The 13,111-nt window shown below is 42.8% G+C and overlaps 1 protein-coding gene across 2 annotated transcripts in view; it reads right to left on the bottom strand.

The window, feature by feature from the left end:
- The window catches only part of ABCC5 (ATP binding cassette subfamily C member 5), a 72,681-nt gene that overhangs the window by 7,424 nt on the left and 52,146 nt on the right, over positions 1-13,111 (bottom strand). For both annotated transcript variants that reach the window (XM_032225015.1, XM_032225016.1), the window contains exons 17-24: positions 12,393-12,495; positions 10,796-10,980; positions 6,708-6,854; positions 5,740-5,869; positions 4,286-4,439; positions 3,613-3,741; positions 2,728-2,914; positions 1,253-1,342 (exon numbers count right to left, since the gene is read on the bottom strand). In XM_032225015.1, the coding sequence (XP_032080906.1) occupies positions 1,253-1,342; positions 2,728-2,914; positions 3,613-3,741; positions 4,286-4,439; positions 5,740-5,869; positions 6,708-6,854; positions 10,796-10,980; positions 12,393-12,495 (1,125 nt within the window). The remainder of the gene's footprint in view (positions 1-1,252; positions 1,343-2,727; positions 2,915-3,612; positions 3,742-4,285; positions 4,440-5,739; positions 5,870-6,707; positions 6,855-10,795; positions 10,981-12,392; positions 12,496-13,111) is intronic.

The following is a 13,111-nucleotide window of genomic DNA, read 5'->3' as shown; positions in this document are numbered from 1 at the left end:
TGTTGCTTTTCTCTGCACTCTTTCTAGAGTTTCAACATCCTTTTTTATATTGTGGTGACCAAAACTGGATGCAGGATTCCAAGTGTGGCCTTTATGAAGTGGTATTAACACTTCACATGATCTTGATTCTCTCCCTCTATTAATGCAACCTAGGACTGCATAGATTCTTTTTGGCAGCTGCCACACACTGCTGGCTCATACTTAAATGATTGTCCGCTTGGACTCCAAGATCCCTCTCGCAGCTACTACTATTGAGTCAGGCACCATCTTTTTAACAGGCTAAAGTTAGAAGTCTTTTACAATCAACATCAAGTACCACAAAAGGTATCCGTCTTGTTGATCACTGTCTCATCTGTGAAATGTTAGCATTAAGTGTTAAGATTGTGGAATTAAGAGTGTTAAGAGGGTAGAAGTAGGGGAGAGGTAAGGGAAGGAAGAAGGGGAAGGAGAGGAGGAAGGAAGGAAGTAGAGAAGGAAGGGAGGAGAAAAGAAAAGAAAGAGAAAATAAGGTGGTGTCATAGTAGGTGCGAAGAATGGTAAACAAAGCACTCCAAACTATACCTTATAATCTTTTAAATGGAATAATAATAATATAGGAATGGCAAAGAAAAAGAATATGTGAATGTATACCTATAACTGTATGTAAGAGAATAAATGACAGTAAAAATATAAAGCACAATATAGGTAAATAATATTTGGTCATAAGTAGCTAAGTACAAATAAATAAAGAATTGTACATGGATAACGAATAAGGAGATTATGAACACAAGATAGAAATGTATAGAAGGGAAAACACTAACTGCAAAGAAACCGATTCGGAACTGCTGTATGATATACAATGGAACTTATTGTTCCTATGTTGTTTTTAAGTCATGTGTTTGTTTCTGTTGATGTGCTTATATGTTTAAAATAAAAATTAATACAAAAAATATATATATTGTATAAATAAAAACTGCTCAAAAACATTTAAAAAGTGTTAAGATTGTGGTGGGTTTTTTCTGGTTGCAAGTGAGTAAATTCTTTTAGGAATTTGAGGGACATTTCAGATTTTTACACCATTATTGTTGATGGTACTCACTATGCTTTTGATTTTTTATCTTTAATTTGTATACTTCTGGAGTATTCTATTATTGGAATGTTTGAAGAATATACTGCAGAAATCCAACGGAGCTCAGCAGCAGGAATAGGGAGCATCTTTCTAGAGGCAGGACACTGGAGAAAATATTGGGCAACGGACAGAATGTTTAAATACCTTGATGTAGTGGTCAATTCTTTCCACAGATGTAAAGCGGGCCTCCGTCTCTGAAGCCAACCTGACGGTAAACTGGAACAGTCCTGTTAACTGAGAAGGAAACAAACCAGTGTTATTTGCAGCACTGCAGTACATTAACGAATTTATTAACTGTGAAAACTTCAAAGTGATTCTCTGTGGCAGGGGTCCCCGACCCTCAACCCCCAGGCTGTGAACCAGTACAGGGCCGCAACAGACCAGAAACCGGTCCGTGCAAACAAGCGAAGCCCCGTCCGCAGGGCGCAGGCAGCATACGAAACCACGCCCCTTCCGGCCCGTGGAAAAACCTCTCTCCACGGAACCAGTGTCCAAAAGGTTGGCGGCTTCTGCTCTATGGAGTAACTTAATCCCAGTGAGGGCGGTTAAGAGAGGCTTTCTCATGAACCACACCACAATAGGAAGGAAAGGAGTGTCATAAAATTCAAGGCTTTCCATTCCTTGTTCGTGGTCAAGTTCCATTAAGTTGCCTCCGTGCAGAAAAACAAGCACCAGCAAAAACCATTGGTTAATTGTATTCAGCTTACCGCCCCTTTCCACACACCTTATCCCTCCATTTGTAAGCTCCAGTTTTTTTCTTATCCACAGGGCACTTTCTCTTTAATAAGGGATGCTCACTCCACAGTATTATCACTACATATCTTCAGTGTCATACGAGCAAGCAGACAGGTTAAGTCTCTTTAGGTAGGCTTCACTTTATGACCATGAGCACTTTATGCCATAACCATAATGGGCAGACCAAGCCTGCCCGTTATAACGTGTAAAGATTACAACTTACAACCATAAAGTTGTTGTTAAAGTAGGACAACATAGTTTTTTTCTTTTATGACCCCTTTTTGTGATGGTCATTAAGCGAACCCATAGTTTGCCATGGGTTGTTTTCACTGGAAACTGGAATTGTCAGTTTTCAGCCAAACAGTGGTTAAAACGTGGTCACAAGAAACTGCACGTGGTTGTAAATGCTGCCCGTTTGCCAAGTGCCCAGTGCAGTCCAAGACTGCCGGTGTGCGTTTGCGTATCGACGGTCAGAACTTTGAATCCCTAGGACCTACCCCCTAGGTAGGTCCATCATAACTCTGACCGGTTGCTAAGCAACTGGTCTTAAGTTAAGGACTATTGTAATATAAAATCAATTCAACAATGTACTTTGGCTGCCCTGTTCTTCCAAAATGCAACTTTGCTTTGACATGAAAGAGATGCATTGAGGCACGGTGGCACTGTACAATGCTGCAGGCTACCTCTGCTGACTGCCGGCTGCCTGCAATTTGGCAGTTCGAATCCCAACATGTTCAAGGTTGACTCAGCCTCCCATCCTCCCGAGGTGGGTCAAATGAGGACCCGAGTGGTTGGGGGCGAGAGGCTGATGCTGAAAACCGCTTAGAGAGGGCTGTGAAGCACCGTGAAGCGGTATATAAGTCTTAAGCGCTAATGCTATTCACCTGAACGGCATACGAGATGGCGAGCCCAGCGTAGGCGGGCGGGATCTGGCCGTGCATTAAGACGATCATTAAGCCAGTGATTGTAATGAGGGCAATGCTGACAATATCCAGCCTGACAGCCAGCCAGCGCATCGCACAGCTGAACAAGTAGATGGGAGCCTGGTTATCATCCAGCAGTTGTTGGTATCTATAAGAAAGAGAAAGTATTTACAATTAAAATACAGATCATCTCCAACTTACAACTGTTCGTTTACTGACTGTCTAGCTACAACACCGGAAAAAAAATGACCTACGGCCATTTTTCACATTTAATTGATTGTTGCATTCCCCCATGGTCACGTGATCAAAATTCGGACGCTTGGCAACAGGCATGTATTTACGACGGTTGCAGTGTCTCGGGGTTGCGTGATCACTTTTGTGACCTTCTGACGAGCAAAGTCACTGGGGAAAGCCAGAGTCAACTCAACAATCACATCACTCACTTAACAACTGCAGTGATTCACTTAACAAGCAAGGAAGGTTGTAAAATGGGATCAAACTCACTTAACAACTGCCTCGCTTAGCAATGGAACTCTGGGCCTCTGCTGTGGTCGTAAGTCGAGGACCACCTGCATTTCATTTTTAACTTGAATTGGAGAAGAAATTTCACAAAAACCTGATTCGTGTGACTGCTAGCAAATTCAGATTTGCGGCATGTGAACCAATTCATCTGAAATGTTAAACCCAAATTGCCGCTTACTATTTCTAGGTCAGTGTGATCCGTGAACTCGCATCATGAGTGAACTCAGCCGCTGAGGCTTGTGCAATAAACCCAACCTTTAAAAATCCTGGCTTGTCTGTCTTGCAGCAGCTCAGACTCAATGTCAGAGAAGAAACAGCACTAACTTGTATAGGAATTCTTCTCCTTTATTGTAGGCATGGATGGTAGAGAGACCTTGAATGCTCGAAGTGATGTGAGAAAGAAATGGAGACTGAGTTATGTTGTCCAGTCGTTTCAATTCCCGAATGAAGACTCTGCGAACAAAAATTGCAGCCAACTGTAAGTAAAAGGTCTCACAAAATTATGAGAACAACAAGGCCTTTGATGCTTTAAAAAGGTAAAGGTTCCCCTTGCACATACTATGTGCTAGTTGTTCCGGGTTCTAGGGGGTGGTGCTCATCTCTGTTTCAAAGCCGAAGAGCCAGCACTGTCCAAAGACGCCTCCGTGGTCATGTGGCCGGCATGACTCAACGCCGAAAGCGCGCGGAACGCTATTACCTTCCCACCAAAGGTGGTTCCTATTTTTCTACTTGCATCTTTACATGCTTTCGAACTGCTAGAAGCTGGGACAAGTAACGGGAGCTCACTCGGTTATGCGGTGCTAGGGATTCGAACTGTCAAACTGCCGACCTTTCTGATCGACAAGCTCAGCGTCTTAGCCACTGAGCCACCACTTTAGGCAGCCGAATTGGGTTTGGAAGCAGCTGGCATCCAATGAAGTCATCCCAACACCAAGTTATGGAAGAGCCTCAAGGCTAGCAATGTCTTAAAAGGAGCTGGAACGATTGGTGCTCTTACCTAGACACAACATGCAGAATGGTGAAAAGAACCACGAGAGGCCCCACTGCCATTAGGAACCATGGGAAGACACCAGAGATCACTCCCACGCAGAAGAACACCAGGATGACATTCTGTATGAACATTTCAGCTTGAAAAGGCAGGCGGACATCCACTGGAAGAGAAGGACAGACATAGCGGATTAGGATAGGCTAAAATTCTCACCAACGTGAACAATAGAGAGAGCGATGTTAAGTGTAACGGTGAAGATGCTGGCCTAGAAACCAAGAGAGTTTGAATTCTAGGTCTCACCTAGACCTGAATACCACTGGGTGACTTTGGGGCAATCACCAGGAGAGTGTGAGTTCTAGTCTCACCTTAGCCATGAAAGCTGGTTAGGTAGCTTTGTTGTTTTTTTAAAAGTTTTTTATTAGATAAACATTAAAAACATTGGACATGGTGCAACATTTCTGGCATAAACGTTTCCATATAGCGATTAGATCTTACAACAATTACATTTGATATCCATTACATAGGTGTATGTAGTCAGTCGGATTACCTGTCCATTGATCCTTTCTTTTATATAATTACTAATCATACAAATACATATCCAATTCCTACCCATCACACATTCTTAATACCATATTTTCCCATTCTTAACTTGTCTATGTTTTTCTGTCCTGGCTTTTTCCCTTCATTTCTAGAAAGCTGATTAGGACCAATCACTAGGAAGCCTTGATCACTATTCCTACGTTAGACATGAAAGCCAGTCACTCTCTCCCAGCTCAACCCACATCACAGGGTTGTTGTTGCGGGGGGGGGGGGAAGGAGTATTAGATACGTTTCCCATCTCTAGATATGTATGTAAAAGTGGGATAAAATATAACAAGAATATCCTATATATATACACAATGTGTTAGCGTTCCAAGTATCATGTAGAATTAAATCAGAGTCCAAAGCAAATCGATCCTTAAAAGTTCCAATTTAATAAATCAGACATCTTAGCACATCTGTGTAATCCCAATTCTGGAAATTACATCAGAATTCCACCCAGTTAAAAGTTCATGATCTTGGGCTGGTGGGGGAGGACAATACCTTGTTATGGTCTCTCCAGCCCAGCCCAGGAGAAATACAGGTAAGGCCAGCACAGGTAAATTCAGAAATTTTAAATGAGTTCCATTCTGTGATCTTTTTTTTTTTGACACTGTTAAACTAATCACTGAAATGAATCATGCAGCCATTAAGGGAATCTGGGTTCCCCCACTGACTTTGCTTGCCAGAAGCTCCCTTCTGAATGCATCCTGCAACCATCGGCATGTATTTACCTGACTGTGGGGATGCCACGATGGTCATAAGTGTGAAAACCAGTCGTAAGTATTAAGTCACTTTTTTCAATGCTGCTGTAACTTTGAAGTCATTCAATGAATGTACTACCTGCATTAGCACCATAAGGTTATTAAACAAGAGCTTATTACCTTCATCCATATCTTTGGAGAACCTGTTGAGAATCCGCCCCGTAGGTGTGGTGTCAAAAAACTTCATTGGACTACGAAGAATCCGTCGGAAGAGTTCATCATGCAGCCTGGATGAGGCCCGCAACGTCCCCTGTAGTGACCATAGAAGAGGGCTGTTTGAACCAGGAGTTTTAAAAGAAAGTTCACAAATGACTAGAAGGCACGGCAGACCCCAGGAAGGATTACTACACTAAAAATCTCTTCCACCATATTTGTGAGATGACATCAAGTTATGGAAGCAAAAATCAGGAAATGAAGGCAGTTGCTTTCATGGAAAGATTCTATTGTCCAGAATAACAGGATGGGGAACAAGAGGTGAGAATTATTTTGTTAATAGAATAGCAGAGTTGGAAGGGACCTTGGAGGTCTTCTATTCCAATCCCCTGCTCAAGGAGACGCTATACCATTGCAGACAAATGATTGTCCAATCTCTTCTTAAAAACCTTAAGGGTTGGAGCAGACCCAACTTCTGGAGGCAACCTGTTTCACTGATTAATTGTTGGCAAAGTTCTCCTTAGTTCTAGGTTGCTTCTCTCCTTGATTAGTTTCCATCCGTTGCTTCTTGTTTTGCCTTCAAGTGCTTTGGAGAATATAGGTTGATACCTTTTCTAGATATTGGAAGACTGCTATCATGTCATGTTTTTCACTAGCCCTTCTTTTCACTAGACTTACCGAATTCTTGCAACCGTTCTTCGTGTCTTATCCTCCAGTCCCCCAATCATCTTTTTTTTGCTCTTCTCCGCACTTTATCATAGAGTCTTAACATCTTTTTGACATTGTGGAGACCAAAACTGGACGCAGTATTTAAAAGTGTGGCCTTACCAAGGCATTAAAAAGCGGTACTAACACTTCACGTGATCTTGATTCTAATCCCTCTGTTAATGCAGGCTGGGACTGTGTCGTTCTCTCCTCTTTACACAAGCGCCTACCTTGACAAAGGCAATGCCCCGGACAGCCTTCAGAATCAGCATGACTCCCATGGAGAGTGCATAAATGCCAGCATAGTAACGCATGTGAGGGTTATCCTTCATACTGTCGCTCACCACGGTTTCATTCCCCAGAGTCAAAGTAGTGTTCTGGGTTTGTTTCAAGAAAGAAAAAAGAACAGGTTTCACGATGAAGACAGAAGACAGGATACACTTTGGCCCAGTTCATAGATCACAGCTAAGGAATCCACACATACCTTGTTCGTGGTTTTGCACGAATAGAGGTGGTCCTTGGCTTAATAACCATTCATTTAGTGAACATTCGGAGTTACAACGAAACTGGAAAAAAAGTGACTTACGGCTGCTTTTCACATGACCACTGCAGCGTCCCCAGGGTCGCCTGATCAAAATTCAGGCGCTTGGCAACTGACTCGCATTTATGACGATTGCAGTGTCCCAGGATCATATAGCAATAGCAATAGCAGTTAGACTTATATACCGCTTCATAGGGCTTTCAGCCCTCTCTAAGCGGTTTACAGAGTCAGCATATCGCCCCCACAGTCTGGGTCCTTATTTCACCCACCTCAGAAGGATGGAAGGCTGAGTCAACCTTGAGCCGGTGAGATTTGAACAGCCGAACTGCAGAACTGCAGTCAGCTGAAGTAGCCTGCAGTGCTGCATTTAACCACTGCGCCACCTTGGCTCCCGCAGGACCGTTGCAACTTTGAGTGGTCACTAAATGAACTGTTTTAAATTGAGGACTGTAGGAATAGCGGAAAGGTTACGTAAAGACATGTGCAGTAAAATGCCATGATCTCAGTGACCGATTACCTCGACTATTTATTAGAACCAGGTAGTACCAGGAACCTTTAGATATGTGAAGCCTCTACTCTGGCTGGGATGGTCTTAAGAGATTGAGAAGGTGAATGTACCAATAAGATGCTGTTGCCATCCCTGCTTCTGCTTTGCTTGTTAAAACTGTACAAAAGCCAAATAAACTCTGCGTAAGGCAGACAGACATTTTGGACCCAACCTGTTGTGAAGGATTTCTGAGACCTACAGAGGACTTACCTGTAACTATGTATTAATCTTTTCAAGTAAATTACATGTTTGTTGTGGCCCAGCAGGAGCCGTTGGAGCTGCCAATGGACTCCGATAGCGAGTGACCCTATGAGTCGGCTCTGGAAGATGTGGAGGACCCTGGGCAGGGTTCAGACTCCAAGCAGGAACCAGAGAGGCTGGTTGGCCACCAGGAGGCGCCTGAAGCATGGAGCAGTGGTGAAGATAAAAGGAAGTTTGTCCCTGACATCAGGCACTGGAGCAGTGGTGAAGATCAAAGGGAGTTTGTCTCTGACGCCAGGCAAAGAAGGGCGGAGAAACGGAGGCAGCAGTTGTGGAGACAGACTCATAGGAGATAATCAAGCCCAGGTGGTTGTGGATTGACTCCTCCCAAGAGAGTATATAAGAAGAGACTTTGGGAGGAGACCTTTTGCAGGACACAACCGTTCAAACAAGCTGGAGAAGCTCTTGTTTGTTTTGTATCTCTTGTCTGTGGGAGTCTGGGTTGCTCCCAATGTTTTGCCTGTGAGTAATTGCTGTGAATAAAGTGTGGCTATCAGTAAGCCTGTGTCGGTGTTAATCACCGGACGGAGGGAGGTCAGAACAGATGTTTATTTGTAAACTGTGTAGGATCAGAAGATGAGCCTTTTCTGCAGTGGCCCCTGCTCCATGGAACACCCCTTCTTTCAGAGATCTGAATGGTCCCAATCCTGTAAGCTTTTCATAAGGTCCTAAAAACTTGGCTAGGCTGGGGTGGTGAATTTGCAAAGCCTCCCCCCCTCCCCTTTTCACTGGCTATATTGCTATCTTCCTCTTGGATATCTTGAAATGGAGGGTTTTTTGTTTTTTTTTTGCTTAAAATGCTTTAAATTTTTTTAATGGTAATACATTTTATGTATGTTCGGTAAGCTGCTCATAGTCATTGACAGAGATGGGCAGCCATAGAAATTGAATAAACAAATACATTTGACTATAATATTGTCCTACCTTCCATGGTTGATGCAAATATTACAAGAAGATAGTTTGAATGTCAAAACATGCTGTAAATGCAAAGTAATGCCATGCTAAGCGGCAGTAAAGTTTGTTGAACATATGTAACGTTACTAACATTACTGTGCAACCTACTTTTCCTGACACCTTGTTAGGAATATAATCTAATGGCTGGGTTGGCAATATATAAATCATGTAACAATGCTATACCTGTTTCTTTAAATCATACTGTAAAGTGTGATTGGTTGCTGTTTCCCTCAATCGGCCATAAGAGGGAGCCAGAATGACTGTTAGCTCTCTGTTCATTAGATGCTGGGCTGATCTGATCTGAGTGCCGTGAGCTATTGTAAGTTTTGCAACTGCTAGCAAACTTTTAGTACCAAACTGATTATATGATACTGGACTATGTTATTTGGATTATCCCTTAACTGAAAGACGTTGATGACTGACTGTCTTATCCGTGTATGACTTGGACTGTTTGATGGACTCTGATACTTCTATTTCCACGAAAGTAAAAGCCTATTGAAACTGGCTTCCAAGCATCAGTATTGTGACCACGAGATCACAGTGGTGGTGTGACAATTGCAAATGTGAGCACAAGGCCATAAGAGACTGTAACGTCCATTGTTCTGATGTTCTCTGATGTGCACTGAACCAGAATAACAGTGGGAAGGGATCTTGAAGGTATTCTAGTCCTACCACCTGCTGAAGCAGAAAACCCTACACAGGTAGCCCTCAACACAACTGAGCCCAAAATTTATGTTGCTAAGTGAGACATTGTTAGTTTTGCCCCATTTTACGACCTTTCTTGACACAGTTGTTAAATGAATCACTGCCGTTATTAAATTAGTAACAAGTTAAATGAATCTGGCTTCCCCGTTGACTTTGCTTGTTAGAAGGTAGCGGGAGCGGATCACATGATGCAGGGACAATGTAAACCGTCATAAGTATGAGTCAGTTGCCAAGCGCCTGAATTTTGATCAAGTGACCCATGGGGATTCTGCAAACGATTGTAAGGGGTGAAAAACGGCCGTAAGGCACATTTTTTTCAGTGCCACTGTAACATCAAATGGTCACTAAATGAACTGTTGTAAGTCGAGAACTACTTGTACCACTTCAGACAAGTGGCTGTCCAATCTCTTATTTTAAAACCTCCAGTGTTGGGGCACCCACAACATCTTGGAAGCAAGTCATTTCACCGATTATTAGCTCCAGAATACGAGAATCACTAGAACCAGAATACTAGCTCGGACACAGTTAACTTTTGCAATGTTTGTTTGATGACAGTTAACGCATTGTGACATCAACATTATTTGCTTCATTATTTGCAAACACAACAATGATCTTGGAACTTCCCTTAAACCAACAGCCATTCTTTTTCTGCAACGGCCCTTCGGAGATTAGGATTAGGTACCAATCTTGTTTGCCTTTCGTAAACATGGCGATGCTCCCGAGCTGGGGAAGCCACATGTGCCAAGGGCCCCTCCTCCTAGCTATATTTATTAAACGGCCAGATATCTGTGCACTTCGAATTAGATATTTTAATGTTTTCTTACTGTTCTTGCTGTTTTTATTGGTTTAAAATGTTATTTGGATTTTTAATAGTAAAACAAGTGGTATCTCAGTACTTATCCTTAATTGGCTCCGGAAGACGTGACAAGTACTAAAAAAAGGACGAGTATCAAACAAACCATGTGACTTCCCATTTGACCCTCGGTTTCCGCCAGGAAGGGCTTCCTATTTTCCTATGTCAGTAACCTTCCCCACATGACTCTGCAGCTGTTCCCCACTTCCTTTCGCAGCGCGTCAAGTGCCGAACCAATTAGGAGTACTGGGAGTACTATTTTTTTAATCATTTCTACGAGTACCAAGTACCATTATTTTGTTGAGTACAAAATTCAACGAGTTTTGAAACAGTCGAGAGTACTGAGATCCCACTGTGTATGTTTTGAATTGTAAGCCTCCAGGAGTTCATTTACTGAGGTGGGCGGCTATAGGAATAAAAGAAATAAATAAAATTCGAAGATACTGCTTGCTCTTACCCCACTGCCTTCTTTGATCCAGTAGCTCAGCCACCAGTTGCTGAAGGCCATACTGCCCACATTCAATATGAAGAGGGTCATGATGGTCAGGAAAGCGACTGGGCCTCCAGCTGCTTGGATGTAGACCCAATAAACCGACCAGGGAACAGAACCTTTGCCTTTCTCTTCCACCTGCATCAGCTGAACTAAAGCACAGGGATGGGCAGAAGAGGAGGTTAAGCAGAGAGAATTCAGCAAATCCAATCTATACTAGATACAGGTAAGTCCTTGAGCCCAAAACTTCGTGACCTGACAAATGCGCGCCGACAAAACCGTGCCGTGACGAAAAAAACAACATAGTGGGACGCGAAAACAATGTTAGGGGTTAGGGTTATGGTTAGGGTTATAACGTTGTTTTTGTGTCGCGGAATGTTGTTTGTTTCATCGTGGCGCGGTTTTGTTGGCGCTGTTTTGTCGGCGTGCATTTGTCGGTGAACCCAAAACTTACAAGCCAGTTGCTAAGAGAGCTTTGCCCATTTTACAATCCTTTTTTTTTTGCCACAGCTCTTAAGCAATCACTGCAGTTGTTAGGCGAATCATTTGATTGCTAAGTCAATCTGGCTTCTCCCGCTTGTCGGAAGCCAGTTGGGACAGTCCCAAACAGTGATCATCATATGACCTTGGGACAGTGCAACCATCATAGCTACGATGCCGGTTGCCAGGTGCCCGAATTTTGATCATGTAACCATGGGGATCTGCAACACTTGTAAGTGGGGAAACCCACTCATGTCACTTTTTTCAGTGCCGTCATAACTTCGAATTCTCACTAAACAAATGGTGATAAGTTGAGGTTTGCCTGTTCACAGCTAAATCCTTCATTTAGTAAATCCTTCATTGATGACAACAATTGAGCCCAAAATTTCTATAGCTAAGTGAGACCTTTTATTAAGTGAGTTTTGCCCCATTGGACGACCTTTCTTGCCACAGTTGTTAAGTGAATCACTGTCGTCGTTAAAAGTTAATACAAAGGTTGTTAACTGAACTTGGCTTCCCCACTGACTTTGCATGTTAGAAGGTTGCAAAAGGGGATCGTATGACCCCAGGACACTGCAACCGTCATAAATACGAGTCAACTGCCAAATATCTGCATTTTGAGCACATGACTGCAGTGGTTGTGTGAAAAAAAAACCGGTCATGTCACTTTTTCAGTGCCGTTATAGCTTTGAATGATCACTAATTGAATTGTTGTAAGTTGAGGACTACAGTACCGGTATCATACAAAGTTCTCTAAGAACATTTTATATATCCAGACAGCATTCAAATGTAGTCTACCAAAATCTGTAAATATGCTAGAATAAAACTCTGGTTAAATTTTCCTGCCCTTGAATTAAATTATCGTAAATTCTTGCTCAGATTACTTGGCTCATCCTGAAGACAAAGAAGCAGGGCATTTCAAAATTAGCACTAGTCTTTGTGGCTAAAGAAAAGGCAAGACCTAATCTGGGGCTCAGACCCCCAATAAGATCATCTGGAACCTACAGCATTGTTAACAGAATACTTCTGCGTGCACATAAGTTGGGTAGGAGTTAAATTTGTGTTTTTGGATGACGAGCTGTACCTTCTTCCTTCTTAACCACTTTCTCTTTCTTCACAGATCCCGTTTTGGTGCCTTTCTCTGGGAGTCTTTTCAATGAACTGTTTGCAGTCTTCTTTAAATTAACCTGCAAAAGAGAGAGGAGGTAACCTAAATTCAGTCTATCTCAACTCTGCAAGGAAAACATCATTTTATTTATTTATTTATTTATTTATTTATTTATTTATTTATTTATTTATTTATTTATTTATTAGACTTATATACCGCTTCATAGGGCTTTCAGCCCTCACTAAGCGGTTTACAAATTTTTTTAGCAAATTGAGTCAGCAACTTGCCCCCACAGTCCGGGTCCTCATTTCACCACCTCGGAAGGATGGAAGGCTGAGTCGACCTTGAGCCGGTGAAATTTGAACCGCTGAACTGCAGATCACAGTCAGCTAAAGTGGCCTGCAGTACTGCACCCTAACCACTGCGCCACCTCGGCTCTCTTAATCATAATCTTATCATAAGCACAGGAGAGAGAAAAAAGGCCTGGTTAAAGTCTCATATGCTAGGACCGGTAGTGGATTTCAACATTTTTTAGAACCTTTTCTGTAGGTGTGGCCTGCTTTGTGGGAGTGGCCTGCCGGCCATGTGACCAGGTGGGAGTGGCTTGCCAGCCATGTGACTGGGTGGGAGTGGCTTGCCAGCCATGTGACTGGGTGGGAGTGGCTTGCCGGCCATGTGACCGGGTGGGAGTGGCT

This window comes from Thamnophis elegans, chromosome 10 (genome assembly GCF_009769535.1).
Source record: "Thamnophis elegans isolate rThaEle1 chromosome 10, rThaEle1.pri, whole genome shotgun sequence".
Taxonomy (NCBI): Eukaryota; Metazoa; Chordata; class Lepidosauria; order Squamata; family Colubridae; genus Thamnophis; species Thamnophis elegans.
The sequence above is the reverse complement of the archived record's forward strand: the minus strand, read 5'-3'. Positions and strand labels throughout refer to the sequence as shown.